This window comes from Anabrus simplex, chromosome 2 (assembly GCF_040414725.1).
Source record: "Anabrus simplex isolate iqAnaSimp1 chromosome 2, ASM4041472v1, whole genome shotgun sequence".
NCBI lineage: Eukaryota > Metazoa > Arthropoda > Insecta > Orthoptera > Tettigoniidae > Anabrus > Anabrus simplex.
In genome coordinates, this window is record NC_090266.1 from 1,064,909,493 (window position 1) to 1,064,936,585 (window position 27,093).

General features: G+C 38.7%; 1 protein-coding gene across 3 annotated transcripts in view; it reads left to right on the forward strand.

Annotated features, from left to right (window-relative positions):
* Nucleotides 1–26,761, forward strand: part of LOC136864700 (SUZ RNA-binding domain-containing) — a 51,370-nt gene extending 24,609 nt beyond the window's left edge. Inside the window, exons 3-6 of one of the 3 annotated variants that reach the window (XR_010859358.2) lie at nt 12,853–13,051; nt 13,175–13,263; nt 13,600–13,758; nt 24,972–26,761. Coding sequence is in view for 2 of the 3 variants with exons in the window: in XM_067142019.2 (XP_066998120.2) it covers nt 12,853–13,051; nt 13,175–13,263; nt 13,581–13,758; nt 24,972–25,016 (511 nt within the window). In the remaining variant the exon portion in view is untranslated. Of the gene's footprint in view, nt 1–12,852; nt 13,052–13,174; nt 13,264–13,580; nt 13,759–24,971 lie in introns of all 3 variants that reach the window. The other 2 variants (XM_067142019.2, XM_067142020.2) reach the window with 2 other exon arrangements.
* The last annotated feature ends 332 nt before the right edge of the window (nt 26,762–27,093 follow it).

Consider the following 27,093-nt stretch of genomic DNA (forward strand, 5'->3'; position numbering starts at 1 on the left):
CAAAAATGAATTATTTTTAATGCGCTAAGTGGCTTGGGTGGTAGATCAGTCTTTCTGAGCCATAGGTGGCAGATTTGATCCCAGCTCAGTCTGGTGTTATTCGAAGTGGTCAAATATGCTAGCTTTGGGTCAATAGTTTGACTGGCATGTAAAATAACTCCTGTGGGGTGAAACATCTCAGCATCTCCAAAAACTGTAAAATTAGTAGATGGGACATTAAATTATTATTATTATTATTATTATTATTATTATTATTATTATTATTATTATTATTATTATTATTATTGCACTGCTGTGCAAAACTTGAGGACGAAATAGAGCAACATATCAACTACTTGGTGGAAATGAATGAAAGTGAGGTTACATGTCTCCCACACATGCATAGAAATCTGGCAGTTGAAGGAACGGGACAAGACAGCGTAAGTCAATCAGTGAGCTGTTACGGTGTACTGTGGTGGTGTTATTCATTACAGCATGGCCCGGAGACAACATTTGGATGACTTCACACGGGGAAGAATCGTCATGAAAGTGGAAGGACGATGAACTGTGACAAGATTTAGATTTAGAAGTGTAGCCCAGGAGTTTGGTATTGCTCACAGTATTCTTTCACGTGCCTGGAGATCATTCCGAACCACAGGCACTGTTGCCTGAAGGAGAAGAGGCTTTACATGTAATAACAAATAACAAATAACAAAGCTAACAAATTTATGTAAATCATCCAAGACGATTTTGTATTGATTAGGTGGTCAATAAATAACTTAATGTTATTATTTCAATCTTGGAGAAGAGGCTATCGACCACTGTCAAAAAGTACAGCAGCGGATGACCGCTGCATTGTGCAACAGGCAAGAAGAAACTCACATCAAACAGCGAGCGCTATGTAACCCCATTTAACAGAACTGTAGGGCACTCAATCTCACGCTCACAGAGGCGCGGCAACTGCATGTGGGTGGTCTGTTGCCCGACGAATATTACGTTGTGGTCCGTTGACACCTGCACATCGGCAGCACTGTTTGCGATGGTGCCAAGAGCATCAAGTCTGGACTAACGGGAAGTGGGGTCACGTGCTCTTTTTAGATGAGAGCAGATTCAGTCTGAGTAATGATGCTAAATGTACCCTCGTCTGGCGAGGGGTGGGGACATGTAATTCACCCAGGAACATCGTCGAACATGATCATGCTGGTGGTCCAAGTGTTACAGTGTGGGGAGGCATAATGTTGCATGGGCGCACCGACCTCCAGATATTTGAACAGGGTACACTCACGTTATTGTGGCAGTGTACTCCTTCCCCATGAGTCTTTTCAGAGGTGCATTCAGCCCTGACTTCATTTTTGTGGATGACAATGCACGACGTCATCGAACAGCGCAGGTGGAGGAGCTCTTGGAACGAGAGGATATGCGGCAAATGGACTGGCCTGCCCGTTCCCCAATTTAAATCCCATCGAGCACATGGGGGAAATGTTGGGTAGATGTATTGCAGCCCGTCCACGTGCACCAACGACCATTCAGCAGTTGTCAACCGTGCTAGTGAAGGAATGGAACTCCGTACCAATCTCGTGGCCAGTATGGGAACATGTTGCAGAGCATGCATCGCTGTCTGTGGTGATCACACACCCTTATAAGAAACATGGCCTTTCTTTTGTGATGTCCAGGGGACCATCATGTAATTTTATATGTAATTTGTTGTCTCTGTATAAAATTGGTGGTTCATGGTGTGGGTTACTGTAGTCACGTCCTAGTTCGTGAACCATGGGCAATGGCTGAGTGGCCTAGTAAGTGGTCCTGAAGTTGGGATTCCAGTTGCTATGGAATGGGAGTGGGCATCTCCGACATATTCTGAGTCATGGCCCTCCTTGTGCTCAGGCGGCTAGGATTATACAATTCACCATTGGTCCATAACCCGTTAGAGGAGAGATCCTCACTTGGACTATGTGCAAGTAGGGTAGCATTCTGCTTCATGAATTTACCGAGCTCAGAACATTTTAAGCAAGCCTCGGACCTATGGGAGTAACGGAGTCCCACTCCCGTTTGACAGGCGAGAGACTCCTTGGAAACAACTTGGCGAACGAAGTGAAATTCGATGGGGAGCTATCAATATTAATGGGGCTTATGGAAGAAAGAAAGTAGAACTGCCTGAGTCAGCAAAGAGGATGCATCTGGATGTGCTAGGAGTAAGTGATATTCAGGTAAGTGGAGATAACGAGGAAGAGATAGGAGATTATAAAGTGTACTTGATGGGTGTTAGAAAGGGAAGGGCAGAGTCTGGGGTAGGGCTCTTTATTAGGAATACCATTGCACGCAACATAGTTTTAGACACGTAAATGAGCGAATGATGTGGGTAGATTTGTCAGTTGGAGGAATTAGGACTAGAATTGTGTCTGTGTATTCACCATGTGAGGGTGCAGATGAGGATGAAGTTGACAAGTTTTATGAAGCATTGAGTAACATCATGGTCAGGGTTAACAGCAAGGATAGAATAGTGCTAATGGGCGTTTCAATGCGAGAGTTGGGAATAGAACTGAAGGATACGAAAGGGTGATTGGTAAATGTGGGGAAGATATGGAAGCTAATGGGAATTGGAAGCGTTTGCTGGACTTCTGTGCTAGTATGCGTTTAGCAGTTACGAATACATTCTTCAAGCATAAGGCTATTCACTGCTACACATGGAAGGCTAGAGATCAGATCCATAATAGACTATATCTTAACCGACTTCGAATTCAGTAAATCTGTTAGGAATGTATGAGTTTTCTGGGGATTTTTCGATGATACAGACCACTATCTGATCTGCAGTGAACTAAGTATCTCTAGGCCTAGGGTAGAGAAAGTGAAATCTGTCTGCAAACGAATAAGGGTAAAAAACTCCAGGACGAGGAAATGGATATGATTAGTGAGAAGTTTCGAACAGTAGACAGTAAGCAGGTTCGGGATATAGAAAGTGAACGGGTGGCATATAGGGATGCTGTGGTAGAAACAGCAAGGGAATGCCTATGAATAACTGTGTGTAGAGATGGGAAAAGGCGAACATCTTGGTGGAATGATGAAGTGAGAGAAGCGTAAAAAGAAGCCTTATCAGAAATGGCTCCAAACAAGGGCCGAGGCAGACAGGGATCTGTACGTAGATGAAAGAAACAGAGCGAAACAAATAGTTGTTGAATTCAAAAAGAAGTCGTGATAAGATTTTGGTAATAACCTGGAAAGGCTAGGTCAAGCAGCAAGGAAACCCTTTCTGGACAGCAAAGATGCCAACTATTACGATTCAATCGTAATAATTATGAATTACCCATCACAATTATGCCTTTATGAATCACACACCTCAAATTAAGATTTTTTGTTGATTTTCAAACACCTCAAATTACGGTTTTTTGTTGATTTTCAAATCTAAGTGTATCAAGTGTTCAAAAGTATAGACAAGGAATGCCATTACAGCTTTAATTCTCAGAATATTATTTCCTGTCCCTCGTTTGAAAATATTTCGAGTTTTCTCGCGCCAAACTCAGTGTGTGCCTCCATTACCGGAGAAATCGGCACCTGTGAAGTGGTATATCCTGCGGAGCTGTTATCTTTGTTCGTCACATGACCAGACTTCCATTCAAAAATGCGAGTTGTTTTGGCGGCGAAGTGGTGAGAAACTCCATTTCATTGTGGATACTGCGTGCGTGACTGTTGAAGTATTTATTGCGATTTTGGTTACCAAATTTACATATATTGTTCTTGTAGGATATATGCTAATCATGTGTTACAAAATGCGAAAGGTTTGAAATAATGAAGCGATTTATTGTGCAGGAAAATACGTGACGTTAACATGATTAGTGACACTAGTAATAAACCAAAAGTAGTTAAAAAATTTAGGGAGAAATACTAGAAGGAATGGCCCTGTTTATTGCGTTCCTCAAAATCTCATTCACGGGTGTTTTTGTAGTGTGTGTAGCCACAAATTTTCAGTTGCGTATGGTGACGAAGAACAAGACTGAGTTCTGTGCTAATATGAACACCGGGTTACGTAGCGCATACCTATCTACGAAATGTCACTAATATTTGTCCCAAATGGAACATAATTGATTTTACACAAATAAACTCGAAAATATGCGGTAAATTAAGAAAAGTACGAAATGTTTTACTTGAAGAGAATGATATGGATACATACTTTACTACCTTACAGCTTTTTTTTTTTCTGCTACGTCGCAGCGCTTCCATATGTGTTTTGTTTGTCTAACACTTTCGTGTGTGATGTGTTTGCTCATTGAAGTTGTTTGCATTAATTAGGTGTCGTTTTCTTCATGTTGCTCATTCGTTTTGTGCCCTAACTCATTCATAAATGATATATTTATTGGTCCAGGGATTATGCTATTTTCCTTTCAACAAAAAAGTAATATATTTTTTGCTGTTTGAAATGCCCGCGCTAGTCTTATGGACAAAGACAATGAGAATTCACAGACATAGCACTCCCATTCATCAGTGCTAGCCCTGGACCTCAAGAAAGAAACAAAAGACGGCACGAGAAGCAGAATAAAACATAAGTGAGTCCTGTCTAATAGGGTTGGGCAGACCGGAACATTCATTTGTTCCGCAACATTAGGAACTTGAGGCGGAGTGTTTCGGTATAGAGTGCCAGGACACGGGACAGAGAACTTCGAGAGGCAACAGGACGTGCTTCGCTTCAGCTGGAATGTGCCTGAACCGAGCGTGCTGTGCCAAGGCCGCACTAGATAGATTAGTTGGCCTTGGCTGTGTCTGCCTGTCGATACCGGCTGTGTGCCGCCCTGTGCTGGAGTGTCAACATTTTTTCATCCAGTTATATCTTTAATTCCAAAGCGATGACCCATATTTTTCTTGGGCTTAAACGTTTCCTTAAAGTCCAAATTAATTTTTAACGTCAATCCCCAAGAAAGTGTTGAGGGAAATTTTCAAGATATTGAAGAAAGTAAATGGAAGTTGAGAGGGAAGGAATTCGAAGTGCAGAGAGCATAACAGCACGAAAGTACATCAATATTTTCATCCAGTTATATTTTTAATTCCGAAGCGACGACCCATATTTTTCTTGGGCTTAAAAGTTTCCTTAAAGTCCAAATTAATTTTTAACGTCAATCCCCAAGAAAGTGTTGAGGGAAATTTTCAAGATATTAATTACTCACAATACAGGCCACTACATTCAATTGGTGAAAATATTCTTGAATTGGTTACTTTTAAACACCTGCACTGCCATTGTAACCGTGTTATGTGTATTTTATATTGACCGGAAAAATCTTAACCTGAAAGCAGCCTTTAAACGTGATTATTGCGCGCCAATTTCAGTGTTCCGACTGTTCGTTCACGTTCCCTGCAGCTTTATGCTGGACCATGGCCATAACTACACACAGGCACACACCACACAGCACGTTCCGTACAGGCACATTCCCAGTTCCCACTGGCGCGGAGCATATAATGTTGCCTCTCGAAGTTCTCTCTACACTGCGCAGTTACAGTCCCACATCCCGTGCGGCTGCTGCACAGTTCAGCTAGTAGGCGAAGGGCAGTGCATAGTGACGCTTCTGACGGGGCAGCGAGTCAGTGTCTCCGGCTCGCTTGAGAATGTTTCGGAACAATTGACACTCGGTGTTCTGGAACAGCGGAACATACCTGTGCACCGGCACAGTGTGCCAAAACAGGGACATGGTGCCCAACCCTACTGTCTAAAGCCCGTAAGAACGTATACATATTTCTCTAGTAACGACGGTATTGCTTAATTTACCGAAGATTTTTCACTTCATTTGTGTAAAAGGAACGATTATGTTCCATTTGGGACAAATATTACAGTGGCATTTTGTAGATAGGTATGCGCTACATAACCTGAACACCGAACTGGTAAGTGCTCTGTTAGTGCAGAGGAAGCACACGATATCAAACGGAATAGCATGTCACCAGTGTACGTTTACCGAACAGCAACTACAAGCTGCTAAGGGCAGCAACTACAGTACTCAGCAAAAGAAATGATCCTTCAACCTACCTCAGATATGTACTGCAGATCACCTGTTACTTTTCTTTTTTTTTGCTATTGGCTTTACGTCACACCGACACAGTTAGGTCTTATGGCGACTCATAATAGATTCCAGGGAATCACTGGAGAGGTGGAGGGAATATTTTGAACATCTCAATGTAAAAGGAAATCATCCTGGTGGTGTTGCGAACAGCCAAGCTCATGGGGGGGGGGGGGTGGAATTATGTCGGTGAAATTACGCTTGAAGTGGAAAGGATGGTAAATAAACTCCAGTGTTATAAAGCAGCAGGAATAAATGAAATTAGACCTGAAATGGTGAAGTATAGTGGGAAGGCAGTGATGAAATGGCTTCATAGACTAGAGTAAGATTAGCATGGAGTGTTGGTAAGGTACCTTCAGATTGGACAAAAGCAGTAATTGCACCTATCTGTAAGCAAGGAAACAGGAAGAATTGCAACAACTGTCGAGGTATCTCATCGATTAGTATACCCGGCAAAGTATTCACTGACATCTTGGAAGGGAGGGTGCGATCAGTGGTTGAGAGGAAGTTGGATGAAAACCAGTGTAGTTTCAGACCACAGAGAGGCTGTCAGGATCAGATTTTCGGTATGCGCCAGGTAATTGAAAAATGCAACGTGAGGAATAGGCAGTTGTGTTTGTTTCGTCGATCTAGAGAAAGCAAATTACAGGGTACCGAGGGAAAAGATGTTCGCTATACTGGGGAACTTTGACATTAAAGGTAGATTATTAAAATCAATCAAAGGCATTTATGTTGACATTTGGGCTTCAGTGAGAATTGATGGTAGAGTTAGTTCTTGGTTCAGGGTACTTACAGAGGTTAGACAAGGCTGTAATCTTTCACCTTTGCTGTTCGTAGTTTACATGGATCATCTGCTGAAAGGTATAAAATGGCAGGGAGGGATTCAGGTAGGTGGAAATGTAGTAAGCAGTCTGGCCTATGCTGACGACTTGGTCTTAATGGCAGATTGTGCCGAAAGCCTGCAGTCTAATATCTTGGAACTTGAAAATATGTGCAATGAGTATGGTATGAAAATTAGCCTCTTGAAGACTAAATTGATGTCAGTAGGTAAGAAATTCAACAGAATTGAATGTCAGATTGGTGATACAAAGCTAGAACAGGTCGATAATTTCAAGTATTTAGGTTGTGTGTTCTCCCAAATGGTAATATAGTAAGTGAAATTGAATCAAGGTGTCGCAAAGTTAATGCAGTGAGCTCGCAGTTGCGATCAACAGTATTCTGTAAGAAGGAAGTCAGCTCCCAGACGAAACTATCTTTACATCGGTCTGTTTTCGTACCAACTTTGCTTTACGGGAGCGAAAGCTGGGTGGACTCAGGATATCTTATTCATAAATTAGAAGTAACAGACATGAAAGTAGCAAGAATGATTGCTGGTACAAACAGGTGGGAACAATGGCAGGAGGGCACTCAGAAAGAAAGAAAGAAAGAAAGAAAGAAAGAAAGAAAGAAAGAAAGAAAGAAAGAAAGAATGAATGAATGAATAAATAGATAAAGGCTGATTTAGGAATGAACTCGATGGATGAAGCTGTACGCATAAACCAGCTTTGGTGATGGGGTCATGTGAGACGAATGGAGGAGGATAGGTTACCTAGGAGAATAATGGACTCTGTTATGGAGGGTAAGAGAAGTAGAGGTAGACCAAGACGACGATGGTTAGACTCAGTTTATAACAATTTAAAGATAAGAGGTATAGAACTAAATGAGGCCACAACACTAGTTGCAAATCGAGGATTGTGGCGATGTTTAGTAAATTCACAGAGGCTTGCAAACTGAACGCTGAAAGGCATAACAGTCTATAATGATTACGTATGTATGTATAAAAGTGTCGTTTCTGTTTGTCTCATCGCATATTCCTTTCAGTTGCCTACCATACCATACTGTAACATTTCTTCCTATGTATGGTTCAAGTTTCATTGAGCCGATGTGCGGGTGTCAATGGAACACAACGTAATATTCGTCGGGCAAACAGACCACCCACATGCAGTTGCGTATCTCTGTGGAGCGTGAGATTGGCAGTGATACAACATGCAAAAGTTACTTTCGTCTTTAAGTTTTGCACAGCAGTGTATTATTATTATTATTATTATTATTATTATTATTATTATTATTATTATCCCTAGCTGTAATAAAACTTATCCATAAGAAAGGCCATATGGATGCCATTAACGGTTACTGTCCAATTAGTTTTATGTCTTGCGTACTGTATATAAACTTTTTACTTAGATTATGTTGAGAAGTACCCTAAATTCTAACCAGCTGGTTGAACAGGCAGGATTTCAATCTGGATTTTCTACATCTGATCATGTTAATCAGGTTTGGGATCTCATCCGATGGGAAGGATTATACAGAATACCCTGGAGGTTGCAGGCAGGTCCATGTCAGGAAGATGGGCCAGCTCGCATCCACAAGACGGAGAGAACGAGATGCTCACTTCTCCAACAGCTCTTGATATCAGCCATAGCTGAACACTCGTCACACTGCAGACATCCCATCGTGTTTGATGAAACAAAGCTTCTAGAGAACAGCCTTGAACCATCACTTTCATCGCGGAAGAAATCAGAGAAGCTATAGAAATTTAAAAACGCTCCAGTAACTTGAATAGATATTAGGGATAGTGGTTATCTACTGTCTGAAAACCAGCATTAAAGGGAAGAGAACAGTCCTGCACTATCCCGGGTGACAGAAATTTCACTGCACAGTCTAACATCAAAGGATAAATACTCCCGCATTTCTTTTCGCGGAGCAGTCAGTTTTGACAAAGTCTTTTGTAATGATGGCGACTCACCAACCCAGAATGCAGTGCAATAGCCCGAAGCACCACAGACAACAGCAGATTTTTTAAATGCATCGCTTAGTGAAAATCAATTATTGTCTGAACAAACATAGCCAGTGAGTGCATAGAAGCAATATTTTTCCTAGAATATACATCGTGACTGCAAAGGGCTCTGAAGTTGTCTGTATTTTCCACACCGTTTATTTTTCATTTTGCACATACACATGGTCAAGGATTGTCTGCTTACCATTACCATGAGCTTGAAATGCCTCGTATAACTACCTGTTGCCATCGTAGTGAGAATTGTTAAATCACTAAGGGTCCTGTTGTCCGTTACTTTCTTTTTCGCAGATGAATGTGAGCTGAAAGATTATTTTAAGGCTCTTTTCACAACACAATTGCTTTCATTTGCATGAGAAAATGGACCTGCAATAATTGAAGTATACTATATGTTTAACACGCAGAACTATCCATACTTTACAGAATAAAGCAAGCCAGAATACTGCACAACTAGTAAAATGCACTGTTCCAATATTTCTAAACGGTAATGCTGGTCCGTTTGTGCTGTCCACAGCAGCCTCACGTCAGGTTGTTGCGGGCAATTTTTATGTCGACACTTGCAGCTTTATTCTCGGTTGAGCTGTAAGGTAACACCCAAAAGAGCTGTATGTTCATTGCTTTATACCTGTGACTTTCTCTCGTGATTGCCTCTCTGGTATACACTGTGTGGAAACATATCATTAATTAATGTTCAAGACTGTTGAAAGATTTCCATGATTAAAATTGTGGAAGACTTTAAACCTTCTTCAGCTCAACCCAGATTATCTTGGGAGCAACCCAGGCTCATTTTGGTTTTGGCCAGGTTTTTAAGACCAGATGTCCTTCCTGACACCAAATAATTTTTCACTTGAAAGTCTCAACCCAGGTTCGTGCTCTATTTGAACCTCAGTCTTCCGGGTGGAAAGCCAGCAGAAGCCACTGAGCTAATCATATCCCCAACTGAAATAATGGAGATAAAATGAAGTATTTATTTTATCACTCTTACGGACAGTAAGTGCCTGTTGCCATTTCTTGATGGATGCAGTATTTTTGTATCTGTCTCTTGGCACAGGCCAGAGCAAATGTAGCTTCCACCGAAGTCCCAGTCTCATCCATGGCTGTGACAATATGGAAGCTGCTGGGGTATGAGCAGTGCTGAGTAATGACATTTGGAGCACAAATAGTGTCAGAGTGTTATGAAAGGTGTTGCTCATAGGATCAGACGTGCTGCAGTGGCACCTTCTGGTCCAGTGAGGAAAGAAATGGCAAACTACCTCACTCCTCATCTTGCCTAGTATGCCTCATTTGGGCTCTGCCATTGGTTTTTGTGGTTTTCCTATAATTGCATAGCCTTTGGTGGTGCTATCTGAGGATCCAACCAGCCTCTGGGCTGATGACTTAAGACACAGACAGACAGTACTGCAGGTAATGTGGTTGGCATGTCACTGTTGCAGTGTTTTATAGAGTTATGTGAGAAAGTGAAATTCACTGTATTTAGACTAGAAGCTTAGAATATGAAATAACACTGTACCAGATCTCTAGATCCCAAAAATGTCATCCCAAGTGTAGCATGTGATAGAGCACGACTTACACTGTGAAGTCAAGATGTGAAAGTATTCATTGGCTCTTATGTTTAGACCTATTGGAGAGTGGTGCTCGTATTTTTTTTAATTTTTTAAAAATTTTTTTTTTATTATTATTATTTTTTTATTATTTTTTTTTTTTTTGTCACTGTTTAGCCCCCTCACCCAGGGTTACAGTAAGGTGGGTGGTTGTTGGTTGAAGGAGCCTAACACTCAGGTCATTAGAGTTTGAGGATGTGAAGAATAGGGCCCTACATATTCTTGACATTCAGTATTGAAAATGGGGTTAGTATAGTTAGCGATGCACTTTGCTAATTTCTTCTAAAAAAAATAGTACTTCAGATGGTACTGGTTGACTGTTTTCATATCCAGTTTTAACACAAAATTATTGGTGTGTTTCAGACAAAATTACTCATTTTACAATATACAATCAACAACTGGGAGTATTAGTTCTGTTTAACAGTGCGATGCAAGGTATAAAAACTAAAATTTAGATTGATGCTTTCAGAATAATTGACATAGTATTCTTTTGGGTTTTTGCTGCGTGAGAGAGAAATTGCAGGGAAACTTTTGCGAATACTCCGCTTCCTCAGAAGTGAACTATGATCACGCATGGCTGCTCTAATAATGCCAATAGATTTTAAATATATTACGTCTTGCTTTGTTGAGGAAGTGGTATCCAAAGTGCACTGTAATATTTGTAGGATTGCCCATGTTGCCATTTTTGCACCAAGTCAGATATTTTCTTGGATGTGAGTTAAGAAATAGAAATTAACAAGGTCATCAGATTAATAGAAAAAGGGGAGGCAGAATATTTCTTGACAGGAAAAAGGCCAATTAAAGATAGCAGTTGTAGTTTTGTAATTTGAAACACTTGACTCACTCATAATTTTGTCATTGATGGGAAAAATACGAAATAAAATTAACTGGGCTGAATTACAGTTACGTGAGAAATATTTTACTCGATTACAATTGAAAATTATTTTTGCAAGAAGTAATCAATAAATAACAAAACCAAGTTGAGTAGCCGCACATATTAATGAACTACGACTATAGAGCTAAGCTCTGCATTCAGAAAACGTGTGGGTTTGAGCCCGGCCGACATATATCCTGAGAATGGTTTTTTGTGGTTTCCTGGGAAATGCCAGGGCAGTTCCTATTCATAGGGCACAGCAGATCCTTTCCACTTCCTTATCCAATTTAATTCACAATCATTCTTTTCACCTTCATTAGCTCCTCAACTGAGGTAGCAGCTGGAAGGGCGTCCGGCTGTAAAATCATGTCATATGAATTTATCTTGCCTCATCCCAAACCCCATATCAAGAAACAGGATCTGTGTCAGTGCGACGTAAAGCAACTAGGAAAAAAAAAAAAAAAAAAACAGGATTATGTAGTAGACAACCAGTAAAATTACAGCTAATTTACAAAGCACCAATCATCAGGAAATCTCTCAAATTTTCTTCACGTGGGGCTGGAATGATACCAAAGTTTGCAAGGAAAAAGATATTAACTTCATTTTGTGTGGGTTTCTTTTAGCATAGAAATGTTAAGTTGCTAACATCACTAAATAGGACTAAGCATGATACCTTTAAAGAATGCTCCCAATCAAGGTTTGCATTTCACACTCCTGTTCTCATTATTTTGAAGGCCAACTGCTGTAATCCAATATATTTATTCAAATAGGAGTGGAGAAATTCCTTATTTCCGCAGTCATGTGTTTCATTCAACTCCATTTTCAACCCCCTGTAAACTCAGGAACTCGTAGTTCTTGATCATTTAATCTCGGCCAGTAACCACAACAAGATACAAGTAAATGAATTGGTGCGTGGCGTATTATTGGCTTTATACACTTGGTGTGATGTCTTACGAGTGCTAGGGCTCCAGTGGCTATACTTTCAATGTCATGTATATTGATTAGGCTACTAACCCTGTAACAATTACAATTTTATTTTTATTTCAAGAAGAAAATTACAAGTAAAAATGACATTTTGTGAAAAGTAACGATCACAAGTAAAAATTACTAAAAAGGTATTCTGTACAATTAATTTCATTACTTTTACTCAAGTACTTCCAACTCTGAATTTTGTATATATTGAGAGTAGGTCAAGTCTCTGTGTACTGCACAATACAGTGTTCTAGCATCCGTATGTTTCTTTTCTCAATATGATTGGTATCACACATGGACACAAAATAAATTAAGTTCACAGTTATAGCTCACTAAATGGCATGAGAAAAGAGAGTGGGGAATCATTCATGAAAATATTCTATCTACTCTAGGTCATGAATTACACAACCAGGTTCGATAACACTATAATCTAATCATCTATCTCATTTCCACATTTTTTATAGCTGCTTGTATTTTGCACACTTTAGTTCAGATATTGTGTTTGTCTTGTTTGCACTCTGTTCCACATTCATAAATGTCTATTGTGTATTTGTACAGGACCAGTTCTCTACTATCTAGCAGAAATGGAAACAATGGACCAATTACTTTCCGAGATGATGTTGGAAATATTTATCTACCCCCAGAACCAACTGTAAAAATTTTGAAACGTCCGAAGAAATGTGCTGATGGAAACGAAGGAGGACATTTACTAAATGGAGATGCAAAGCCTCGACATCCCATCAAAACACTTCAACAAGTAATAGACCTGATGCATCTTTTATATTAAACTTAATATGTTGCTTATAATGTGCTTTTATTAATCTTATATTATGCTTCCTTTTTTATTAGTATTTGATTGTTTCTGCTTGTTGTCTTCTAGCGAGAACAGGAATATGCAGAGGCTAGACTTCGAATTCTTGGAGAAGCAAGGAGTCCTGAAGAACAGTTACCGGTAGCTACCGATGATAGGTACAGTCATTTGAATATAGTGTTGGTTAAATATGTGAGATATCCAGCCTTGGCTTGATCCCATGTGATAATGTATATGCTTCAGGCAAGATATTTCAAAGATTCTCTTCTTCCTCTTCTCTCTAATAAAATATTTTCTGGGAAGGAAACCAGCAAACTTCATAACTCAAACTTCTTTTGAACTGAATGGGTAATGACACTTTTTGTATTAACAGTGAGATTCTTCTACTCATTAAGTGTCCAGAGATTAGAATTCATATAGTTCCTTCTGTGATAGTGCTTAATAATCTTGATCGATTTGTTCTATTTTTATATAGAAACATCTCTTTACATCAGGCATGGGCAGCTGTACGCAGTCAGGTCCGGCTGGGTGCAACCAGCCAGAAATGTACTGTGAATTCACATCTTCAGAAGCTACATGGGCTGACACAGTACAGTGTGAGTGTACGAGAGAGAACACATGTTACGGCTCGGATGCGCTGCATCTCTTGCCATGTGAGCTACTCAGATAGCATTTTACTTTATGGGAATGTTGTTGGAATACTAACTAAGGCAAAATTCACATAATTTGTTTGTAGGAATCTGTCCATTTTTCTCGTATCTCTCTACATCAAAACTTTACTCTTGAAAGAAGTCTCGTCTCCATTAGTTGTTTCATATACATTAAGTTACTGTGTGAACATCATAATGGTGAGTTCACTGGTACTATTTTTAGCTGGGATGATCAGTAGTTGATTCTTTAATTCCACCTATATTTGGAAACAAGGATCATATTAAACTTATTGTACTTGCTCTGGAAACAGATACAGATTTATTTTATCCTCATTGTTTTGATAACTACATGGCTTGCACAAGAAGGAACTGGAATATGAGTGTACTTTACGGCCCATAGCACATAAAATGCCCTTGTCTGCTATGTTTGTGTTCCTTTCTTCACTTACAAGTGCAATATAAAACTGGATTAAAATCTCTGTGCACATAAATACTACTAAGCATATTCAGAATCCTATCTGAAGCAAAAAGAAGAGTACTGACTTTTATGGTGATGAAAATGCCAAATTGAAAAATATATTATTGCCCATGCTTAACCCTGTGAAGAGACTGCCTCCGTGGTGTACTGATTAGCGCTTTTAGCCGCCATCCTCGGGGTAGAATGAATGTGTGTTTTGTTTTATTTATAAAATACACTGGGTCATTTAAAGTAAGCAAGTTCACTGCTGTCGCTTAATGTTGCTGGACAACAAATATCTAACAAATGATCCATATAACTCAAGTTGTAAATCAAAATTGAAATCAAAATCTTCTATACGGGTTCCTGCATACTTACGCAGAACGACCGTCCAATACCCCAGTGTGTCTTAAAATCTATACCAATGAAATAATGTTAAATTAATTTTGTACTCCCATCTTTTATGTATATTTGACACTGGTAATTTTCTGATACTGTCCGTCTTACTATTTTGGCTGCTAATTTGTAAACACAATAGAGCATGGGGAAGAGAAGGCAGCGATGGTTGTTGCTGAAAACTAAGTTCGAAGTTTAATAGATTTATGCTCTAGAAGGTTTAGCATGCATATGTGTTTGTGTTTTTTAGCTCCCTCTGTGTGGTAGAGTAGTTAGTACTGTAAATCATATATATTGCCCAAGAGAGATCTGGTTTATTCTGCCAACTGGTAGAGAAAATGTACACATCAAAATTGACTTGCAGGTAGCCTAGATGGCATCAAATCAGTATACCTGCTCACAATAGCTGAGGCCACATGATTTAACACTACTAAGTTGCCGTTTAGAATGCTGCGATAATTACTTTCTGAAGATTCTTGATATCAGTACCTACTAATTTATGTATGTAAGATATGCACCAAGTGTGAACATTCATCATTTATATTGTTGTTTCCATAGAAAAATCTGATAATTCGTCACTACTAATTAATAATTATAACAGTTGTTTTGTTAAGCATATAAATTTCTGTGATTAAGTTCTTTGAGTTAACTGGGAATTTTCTGCTTCAAATGACAGTACAATTGTTTTTCCCTGTCAACTTTCTCCGTTTTGCATCAGAATTCAGTTTTTCAATAAAATATCTTAAGAAACAAGCTACAATATTTGTTTCCATGAATATCTTGCTGTCGTTTTTGTTAAACCCAGTTTTCCGTTCAGCTAGAGATTATGTGGATGGCCTTTTGTGTGTATTCTCAAGCTGTTCCAAAGACAATTACGTTCCAATGCTACAAGAACACCAGCGGTATTCCAAAAAATGATTTTGTATGCTGTACACCTGACAGAATACCATAGCTGCTTCTTGGGCTCTGTATCTGCTACAACCATAGAAAGCACAGATCTACCGACGACAGCTGTTTTATTGTTCGGAGAGATGCCAATTACTACGGATTTTCTGCAACTGCTATGGTTTTCTCACATATACTGGTTTAATGTGAAAGCAGTACTGATTAATACAATTCTTCATTTCTCCCATGAACCCAAAAAGAAAAGTCTCATACATCGGAGACTCGGTGTTAGAAAGTGGTTCGTGAAAATATGAGACGGCGACATTTGTCACACACCATGTGAAATATAAAATATATGAAGAGTATGGATGCATTGAAGGGCAATGCTAGACACTCTTGTTTTGTTTTGTTTTTTTTACTTCAAAAGTCACAATAATAGTTTTTTAATGGCTCAAATGTTATTTCGCATATTTTTTGGTTGAATATAACCTTCCCTTAATCTGTAACAGACCATCCCATCCTAGTGTGGACAACCACACTTGAAGGTTTGCATCTCTGCATTGGCTATTTAGCTTGGATGCCTGTATGTGATCCACATTATACAATTTTGTAGTAATTTCTGTAGAAATAAATGATTCCTGCATTATGCACTACAGTGACTTCTTATTGGCCTATACAGGTATCCTTCACTTTATGCAATTAATTTGTTCCAAGTAATCATCGCATAATACGAAAACACAAAGTGAATTTGTTATAATATGGGTTAGATAGGAGATAGGGATTATTTCAAGGAAAAAATAAAAAAGCCATGTCAGCGACTGCATGTGTTGAAGTGGTAAGTTCAGGTTTGGGATCGAAATCAAAAGAAGTTGCACTATGAGACCAAATATTCTTCCAAACTCCTTTCATACAAGATCTTTTAACTTCTGCCCATGGATATCCAATGTTTTTAATTGCGTTCTTTATGGTGAAGTTCTTCCAAAATTGTGTGACACGAGTTTAGTCTCCCATCTGTTTCTTCAACTAGTTGCATGAATGTGGAGATAGTAGCTCTTGAAGGTTGCAATAACACCCTGATCTATGGGTTGAATCAGGGATGTTGTGTTCAGTGGCAAAAACTAAACACTGATGTTCTTATCGGCATCCGCGATATTCGGAGCCTGGCCTGGCACGTTATCCAAAAGTAGTAGGATTTTTAAGGACACATTTATTTTCTTACAATAAGCTTGCAGCTCATGACTGAGTTCATTGGAGAAGTAGGGCTCAAACACTCCTCCTGTTATGCAACCTTTCTTGTTTGAACGCCAAACAACTGGCAGTTCTTACTTAGAGTAGCCCTTGAGCGCTCCTGGATTCTCTGAGTGATAAACCAACGGGGGTTTGATTTTATGGTCTCCAGATGCATTTCCTCATAACAAGGTGAGACAATCATTGGAGGTTTTAAAGTCTGTGGCCTTCTTTTCTCATATTGACAGAAATTATCTACTTGGCGTACATTTCCAGAACAAGCCCGTTTCATCTAAATTGGACGATTGTTGTAACAAATATCCATGCTCCTCAATCACTACTTATACCGTATTTTCTTGCATAATTAATGCTCTTGCATTATTTACGCATCCCAATATTTTTTGATCCAAAGTGGAGAAAAAGAAATGTTCACGTATTTGACACATCCACTTCTTTGAACATCCATCATGCAGCTCCTGATACGTTTCGAAATAAAGATGTCAACTACTAATTCCAAATACTGATCAATGTGCTGTTACCTTATCAGCCATAGGAAATACCACTGCACTAGTTCAGTGAGAGAATCAGCGCAGAAATGACTAGTGACACACTATTCCAATCTGATACAAATATATTTTACAAGTTTTTCAGGTACGGGACATGTGTTTTCTGTGATCTCAGAATTGTTTTTTAGTCCACAGTGAGCTAGAATTTGAGTAATTCTGCATCATACAAACTCGCGGTGTTCAGTTATGCCGAAACATACAGTCGTAGGGCAGCGAGTCGCAAGTATTCAGTGTCCAAATGCATCGTGCGCTACTGCGGTAACAGAGAGTGCAATTCAAGCGACCAACAAGTATTGCAAAGCACCTGGACCAAAAAGTACAGGAGGATCTGCTTAAATATGATTTTGTTACGCAACGTTGGATATGCCGTTTCTCACAAAATGCTGTATTTTAAAGGACGAGTCATAGCTGCTGCACATGGAATCAGTGTCTCGTTTGAAGATTAGCCGAGGCTGGGCGATTAATTTTATGAAGAGAAACGGACTTTCTCTTCGATGAACAACATTATACCAAAAAATGCCAAATGATTTCAACCAAAATTTGATTTTCATTGCTTTGTCATTGTGAAATGTAAAGTGAAGGAATACTTGCTCTCCCGAATAGAACTGCAGGTCAGTCCTCAATCAGTTTCCATATGCCACAAAGTCGAACAGTCAATAAGAAAGGGACATCGAGCATTATCGTACGCACTACCGGAAGGAAAAAACGATGTACTGCGATGCTTGCTGTAACAGGTGATGGCAGAAGGTTTGCACCTTACGTTGTTCTAAAACGAAAAACAACACCTAAAGTAAAATTTCAGTGAGGGGTCCATATTCGCAGCCAATAAAAAGAATGGATGGACACATCACTCATACAAAAGATTGTATACGAACAGTTTGGAGAAATCTCGCAGGGTCCCTTCTCATGTTGGACAGGTGGTTGTTTCTTTGCTGGTATGTCATTATTATGTGCTTACATGAATTGTACTTTTATTACTTCGTTTATTTCACTTCAGGTCGTATTGCCACCTCGTAACGGGAAGAATATTTTCCAGTGTCAGTACTTCAAACCCATGTGTCCAACTTTCCTGATGAGCCCTATTTGACTTTTCAGAAAAAAAATTACGCCAAATGACGATAACCGAAAATGTGTTGAACCAATTGTGTGTATATTATATATGATGTATCTTTTAAATGTAAATGAATTGTAAATAATTTTTTTAATATCTGAATTCCTCTGAATAATTTATGCATCCAAAGTTTTGCCTGTATTTCTCGTCAATAAAGTGTGTTAATTATGCGAGAAAATACGGTAATAGTGTAGGAATTTTTTTTAGCAGCAACATTATTACCTCCTGCAGCCCTCCCCTGTTATGGAATCCATGTCGTCCCTTGAAACACTGTTTAACTCTAATATAGTATTTGACCTTGGAGTTCAATGCCAACAAACTGATATACAGAGCGTAAAAAGTATTAAGTATTACTAAATAATGGAATCTGACTCATCTTGAGATGAGATTTTTCACTTATGTTTTTAATGTTTTGACCCACAAGTTGTTAACTTGTAGTAATCTGGGGTTATTTTTTACTTAACACAATTTAACACAAAATATTAAGGAGTTACTTGTATGAATATGTTGTATATTTTATGTGTATTGCCAAGTTTCTCTTTACTGTCATGCAGCTGATGATGGCACTGTAATTAGCGCCGAAACTAGTACTGCAATTAAAGATATGTTGTAAAACATCTGTCAACATTGTTTTTGTATTGAAAAAGGTGTATTATCCTGGATGACATTCTGGTCACACTTTTGCAGCTTTCATTTTTCTGCTTGACTTCTTAAGGTTTTCAGGGCTGATTCTGAGATTCCTGTAGCTCTGACAGTGTCTACAGGGCACTCATGTTGTTCATATTGCTTTATAACTTCCAGCTTTTCTTCAAGTGTTATTGATTTTCTTTGCTTTTGGAAACATTTTGACCACCTTTTCTTTTTTCCATAACATTTTTCAAAACAATAAAAAACAGCTGGTAAGTCAGTGCTCTCATTAATACTGACCACATTCCACGGGACAACACAACACAGCTACTCATGCTCTCTTTGAGACTAACTACACACCGCCTTGCAGCGCTGCACACTCGGTCATGAAATCGTCCACAGAGTGACTGTAAATCTGCAACCTCGCTTGTATAATTTTTAGTATTTTATATAATTATTTTTTAAATCGCATATAACGGAAACAAGTGAGAAAGCATATAACAAGAACTGACTCTATTTTATTAAGAATTTTTCTGAAATTGTCTATTTTTTCTTCAAATTAGTTCAAATACACAAATACACAAAAATATGCAAGAAAATTCATTTTAAACAAATCTGAAAATTTACTTTCAAACAAAGATATCAAAAGTAGTTCAGCATTGCCGTATAGTTTTTTGTTCTATATTGGGATAAAACCTGCTCACTGTCAGCATTGTTTATCAAGGTCTACAATTAGCCAAAATTTGCTATAAGTTACCAGATTTCATGGATGAAAGGCTACCAACACCAAACAGTTTATAATCTCAGCTGTTTTAACAGTGTCATTTAAGAAAGCTTGAGATATTACTACAGAATTCTTGAAAATTGAATCTTCAATTATTAAAAGGATTTACCTTATTCCTTGCAGAGTGAACTGCTGAGATAAAACCTTCTGTATCTGCAGCTTGTTCTAAAGGAGTAAGCTTAGCCTTTATATTGTTATGGATAAAATTTTGTCTGTTTTATTGCTTCAATTTATTTCGGGATGACCCAGTAAATGCAGACACACATACACTACACACACAATTCTATTCAACCATGAATGACCCCATTCGCTAATTGTTGCCTATTTACAAAACTTTTGTCCTCTTCACACAGCAGGTACTAGGATTTTCAGGACTCAGCTGGAGACAAAACATTCCCATTTTATGTTCAAGAAGTTGCAGGTGGAAACCAGAAAATGAGAACAATAGAGGAGAGAGGCTGTCACTATGCCTCAGGTTGGGAGCTGTATTACGTGAGACTGTTATTATCCTTATTGACAGGCTCACCTTACTTTCACTTCATCTCACAAGTCCAGTCACCCCATACAGCACTTGTGTACAGATGGATATGTTTGAACAGAGTGCTGCTGCCCTCCACAAGGCAAAAGACTGTTCCTTGATTCAACTCCAGAGAAAGTCCACTAACTCACACAGTCACACACAGTGAACTACGTAACATTGACAGCTAAACAGCAACAGCTCAACAGTACTAACTAGCACAACAATACTGTGTTTCTCACAACAAAGACAGTTAACACTTCTCTAATTACTCGCATCCAATGTTCCACACAGTACTTTGCTTAGTACACCACGATACTCTGACTCTGGTGGAACAGTGATGACAGCCAGCACTGCTACAGCTGTACCAGTCCAGCTGCTCACTTGACATTTTGACACAACTCCTCGTTTGCGGTGACTTTGTGTTTATATCTCGATTAAGGAGTACTAGGATTTTCAGGACTCAGCTAGAGACAGAACATTCCCATATCGTGTTCAAGAAGTTGCAGGTGGAAACCAAAAAATGAGAACAATAGAGGAGAGAGGTTGTTACTATTCCTCAGGTTAGGAGCTCTCAGCTGTATCACTAGTTCCTTCCATGAAATAACGAAGGTAGCTACAACAGGTCTGACAGTCATTTGAACATGTAACATTGCTCTCCCCTTTCGAGAGCTGATCGTCCCGATCATTTACCTTCTTAAGCGTATCCCGGTAAGGCGCCGGTTGTTTCAGATGCACCACCTTCATATTGCCTCTCGGGCTCCACTATTTATTCTCCTCAGAACATGGTAAGTGCCTTCCCATGCCAGCCGGAGCTTGGGGGACAAGCCTCTCTTCCTTACTGGGTTATACAGCCACACCAGGTCATTTTTATGATATCTGGTAACATACGCTCATTGGTTGTATTGTGCCTTCATTCGACCGCACTCTGTTCTCAATCTCAATCTCTTTTGGACAGTGGCTTGTACATCCTTTAGTTTTCTTGCTAGATCCAGGCAGTACTGGTCGGTAGGGACAGGATGGTCCTCAGATTGGCCAAACGCTAAATCCACTGGGAGGGACAGTTCTCTTCCGAACAGTGTCCTTGCTGGTGTACATCCAGTGGCCTCGTGCAATGCAGACCGGTACACCAAGACGAATAGGGGAAAATGACAGTCCCAGTCCCTCTGATGCTCGCTGATGACTATTCGCAGCTGATTCTCGATGGTCCTATTGAGTCATTCTATCATTCCGTCCAATTAGGAATGTAGAGGCATTGTGCTGGTTTTTTAGATACTTAGCAAATGGCACAGAATTTGGAAGACCACTGGCTTGATATTATGTTCTGTATTTGCTGACGAACTCGTCCACAAAGATTTCCACCAACATAGTTGCTTCCTGTTTTTTTTTTTTCCAACTTTCATTGCGTTGCACCAACACAGATAGGTCTTACGTCAGCGATGGAATAGGAAAGGAGTGGGAAGGAAGCAGCCGTGGCCTTAGTTAAGGAACAGCCCCAGCATTTGTCTGGTGTGAAAATGGGTAACCACGGAAAACAATCTTCAGGGCTGCCAACCGTGGGATTTGAACCCACTGTCTCCCGGATGCAAGCTTGCTGCACGCCTCTAACCACACAGCCAAATCGCCTGGTGCGTTCTGGTTCAGAAGTGCATATGCCTGTCACTTCGTTAAGTAGTCTGTGACGACGCCTGAAGATTTGTAGAGTTTAGAGTGTATTCCAAATTAAAAACGCTTGACACACGTCATGGCGTACGATAGCAAAGTATAATAATAGAGCAGAGTTGAAGCATGTAATAAACAATATTTTAAGACAACCCAGATGACAAAGAACCATTGATTCTTTAAGGGGAAATAGTCCATCATAGAGGGAGGATGCAGATGGTACGAAGAGAACAAGGGTGAATCATAAATATATAAAGGAAATCGAATATTAACTCCACTCATGACATGCCTTATCATAATTTTCGATCATCAGGACAAAGCGGAAGGCTCGATAGAAGGTAAGATGTAACCTTGGTCGAATTATGACAATCATTAATTCAGTAAAATATTTTTTAAATAACAATCCATAACAAGTCCAATAAAGAATTGACCGAATTAATAAACAAAATTTTAGTGGGGGAGGGAGAACATTCTGGCAAATGTGAATATTAGAGATGATCAAAATCATTTGTAAGCTTCTAGTATAACATTGAATTATAAGTTTCTTCCCAGTTGTGCCTTTTACATTACATTTACAATACCAAGGAAACATGAGAGAGAGAGAGAGAGAGAGAGGATTTAAGGAAAAACATAAATATCATAAAAGTAGAATAAACCTCCTATATTTAGAATGATAAATAAGAGTTTATTCCCAAAGGGGGACAGAGACACTATCATGACAGAATCTGAAATAGAGTAAGGGAACATTTGAATAGTTCATTTCCGAAGATTCGTAGCATCACTGTTCAGTTTCCAGAATATAGAGTCAGTCGCACTCCTAACATAACTTTAATATCATGGATTCTTTCATGATACCCAATAGATTTTCTCTGCCGAATAACCAGACCTCATAGCAGAGTTCAAATTTTCCGACGTGAATCGGTAGAGAAAATTAAACCTTATAGGACATATATCTTTAAATAGGATGATGAAAGTTTCCAACCAGGAAATAGCAAGATGCTTAGCACTCATTTTCACTATGCAGTCCAATATGAATAACTCGGAAGTCCCAAAATGGGACAAAAATATAAGTGTGCAGTCTAATACCTCATGCTTCTCGAAGAAATAGCCATCCTGATGCACAGTGAAAATACACAGTTTTTGGAGACTATGACCAGGAAGCTGCTCCTCTCTTTTCGGGTCGAAAAAGACTCGAAAGATGGGACAGCACAAGGTTGGTTATATACCCATTGGAGAGAGGAGAGTTAATACACGGACGCAGAGAGAACAGCAACGCTTGCTGAAACTTTGAGGGAACATTCTCAACTATTGCGGCTGATGACTTCTTCCAATGTTGAACGCGTCTGGGCAGCAGCAGTAGAGTTATGACGGTCGGAAGGTTTGGATGAGTGGTGCCAGAGACCAAATTTGAAAACATGGAAGAATGTTTCGGAGATTCAGAAAGTTCATTACAACGTTACGAGTATATAGTGATTTCCCACATCACCAGTAGGGAATGGTCCAGCCACTTCAGCTGCCACACTCTCAAGGGGTGTACCCCCGTTTTATATCTCCATTTTGTTCCCTTGATGGCAGCACACTGGTTGCATTTTGTGCAGAAATCTTCCACGTCCACTCAGCACCCCGCTCAGTAGAACTTGTCTCGACCTTTTTCCAGGGTTTTCTTGGTTCCGATTGGCTCATCTTTCACTTTCACCCCTGCAAGCTGTCAGTTTACTCTCTTCAACACCTGCTTGTGGATAGGCTCGAACCTAGAGCTGCTGACCCCTACAACACCCATGACTGTTTCTTTTTATGAAATCTGGTGAGCATCTCAGCCGTGGAGATCAACATAAAATGATACTTTCTGGTTTGTTATAAGGTAGTTTCACAGTCAGGTTCTACAGTGAAAATTATTATATTAAATCTTTTACGTTCTCCTCTATTGTTCCTCTATGGTACCAGTCACATTTGTATTTCACCTCTTGTGCCATTTATGTTGGAAAAGCTACTATCCTCACTCAAATAAAATAAATCATCATTTTTAACCATTATTGTACTTACGTGCGCTAGTACAGCCCACTGCCTGACAGAGTATGGGCGTGCTCCATGCACTTATCCGGACAGAATTTCCATCCCTAGTGATGTGGTCTACATCCTTTTACTATAATTCCTGGAGAAATTAAGAGATGTTTGATTAACAGCTTTTAATAAAAAAACTGAGTTATTACGGAAGTAGCAGGGAATCCGAGGATAATAACTGATTTACGTAACTATAGTTAGAAGGGATTATAAATGCTGTGACATTTTATTTACATCAGAATTTTAGATTATTTATATTATGGCTAAGTAAAAATATAATGCACTAGAACAGACACTACAACAATTCTTGATATCAGTTGCAAACCTGTAATTCAGTCGAGCATGGTGGTAACCACTTTCTTATTTAGTGCTGAGATTACAAATTGTAGGTAATCTTTACCTTCCTCTCTGGCATCTCCATAATCTAACATGGGTGGCTTTTGACTCTGGATTGTTCTGTAGTTATTAATGCTCACTATTATAATCGTTCCATTTAGACGAAGTCATACAAAGTTCCCTGTTCTCAAGAGGATCATGTCCTATACTTCCACACAAGGCTTAATTTAAAAAATCTCTACTTAATTCTAATTTCAGCAGAAATCTATATCAGAATTAGGAGCAAAAGCTTAGCATGCTATTAAACATTTATCTTCACCTGAATAAGGACATGAATACTCTCAAATTAACATTAAACCTTCCCCATGTTTTCTTTTATGAATTTCTCCCATTTTTTACCCTCATTGCCACATCATCTTTCAGATTACAATCTTCACATTTATGAGGTTAAAAAAATGTATTGAAAGGATCTCTAATAATGTAGTCAGTCTATCATTATCTTTTATCATTGTATCTGCAAACTACAATTTTCATTAGTTAAGTAGAGCATTGTAATGAGTAGTTTATGATTTAATATTGTCTTTCAGGATAAGCAAAATCCAAACAAAACTGGAGCTCTTAAGAGCATCTGATGCGGCAAATGTTGTACGGCTACCCAAGGGACCTGATGGTTCAAGAGGTTTCAATCTTCAAAGGTAGTGATATCTTCATACAGCAGTGTTCATGGAAGCAGAATCATTTGAACAAGATCGAACATTGGCGGACTACTGTGACTCACTTCAAGTAAATTAGGCAAGAAGAATGGCTAAATGATTTGAATGTGCATTGCTGGATAGCAAATAATTTGCGACATGGCTTTTTGCTGCTGCCACAGCGTAAGGCCTAATTTTAAAAATACTGTTGGTGCTGCGACTTCAAATTGTCATTGGCATCTGAAATTCTTTTACTATTCTTGAAACATGAGTGTTTTCTCAATAGTATCAGAATTAAATTTGTGATATATGAATTTATTTCAGCAATGATTTTGAATATTTGTTTTGAAAGCTTTGATGTTTTTTGTTCTTTTTGTGTGAATGCTGTTGAAATTGTTTAAATGTGGTGGTGTATGAAGCAGTGTATATGATGGAAAAATCTGAGAGCTCTTTTTAAATGATATGGAAGTACAATATCAGCCATCTACAACATTTCTTGGAGTTGTACTTATATGTGTGAGTGAGGAGAGAATGTGTCTGTAAAGTTGAAGTTGTACATACGAAAAGTTTTCTCTTTCTTTCCTAAATGACAATTTAAACGATTCTTATCAAAGTTGTGCATATAGAAATATTTTTGTTTAATTAATGAACTTGTATTCATTTATATCATATTGATGTTGTACATACGAAGTAATGTTTTATGTGGTCTTACTTAAAGTAAAAAGTGGGTAAGGTCATTTACAGCAATTAATTTGTACATACGAAAATAATTTCTTACTACTGTTTTAAGCTTTTCTGTTTAAAAAATGGTAAAAGCCAGTCGAGAAAATCAGTCAGCAAGGCAAACTCAACTGTTTACTATCCCTGATCAGTTTGGAATATTGAATTTGTACATACAGATATTCACAACTGAGCTTGGGTTTTAACGGCATATGCTTGGTCATTTGTTTTGGATGTACAGATGTAAAGAAGGGTTTCAGTTGGCCATATTTTAATGCCGTAGGGTTTGGTTGTCTGATGTATCTCTTGGAACAAATTTTATTTTTGTTAAAGTATCTTAATGCTCATTTATGATAGAGGTGTGTGTAACTAGGGTAGCCTGTGAGATTTTTTTAATACAATGAATGTACAGTGATTAAGAAAAAGTGACAAAAGTTGTATGCACTTTAGAGCTAAGAGGCTTCTCATACCAGAAGTTAGGGAGCCAAATATTTATTGATTTTGAGAGTACAGACAAAAGTTGATCGCATGTAAAGTAGCAGCAGTTCAAGAAAGTCTAGACAAATATAGACTAACCTTACTGTCATAAGAGATTATGAGCTTGACTCTCACTGATTTTTTGATCTCAGTTTGAACACCACAGAACAATAATATTGAGCAGGGTTACAAATATTAAGATTATACCGTAATGGCTTTTTGCTACAGTTGGAATGTTCTGCCCTTAAAATTATACTAATCTAGAGAGTTTGAATTCAGAAGAATAGCAGCCATCCTTCCCACGTCAACTACTGCTGCCTTGTGCTTCCTTTTGTGATCAGTAGTGTCTATTTTGCACACTTTTATACTTTTGATATGAAGTATCAATAGATTTTGATCATAATAGGAACAGTGTTCTTTGTGCATTGTATATACATGTTGAAAACATTGTGTGTATCAAAACTGATAAATATATTCTTAGAGAAAGGCGTGCTCTTTTGTATTATCCAGCAGTATACCAAAGTGTTAAAGAGGTAAGAAAACAAAGAGATGAGTTGAACTAGCTTGGCTAAGTAGTTTAAGTACTAAAATTGTTTCATAAGTCAACATCTCATCTTCACTGTACTGAACTTTTCTTATCCCTTCTGAACAGTTATTTGCTGTACAGTAACAAAACTTGAATTATCTGACGGAATTGCATTTGACTGTATCCAGTAATAAAAACTAACATGTACCCTGCCTTGTAGTTTATCAGCACTGATGAAGTTTTATGTTCTAAAACCATTCAAAAACTTCCTGTAATGAATGTAGGAGCCCTAGT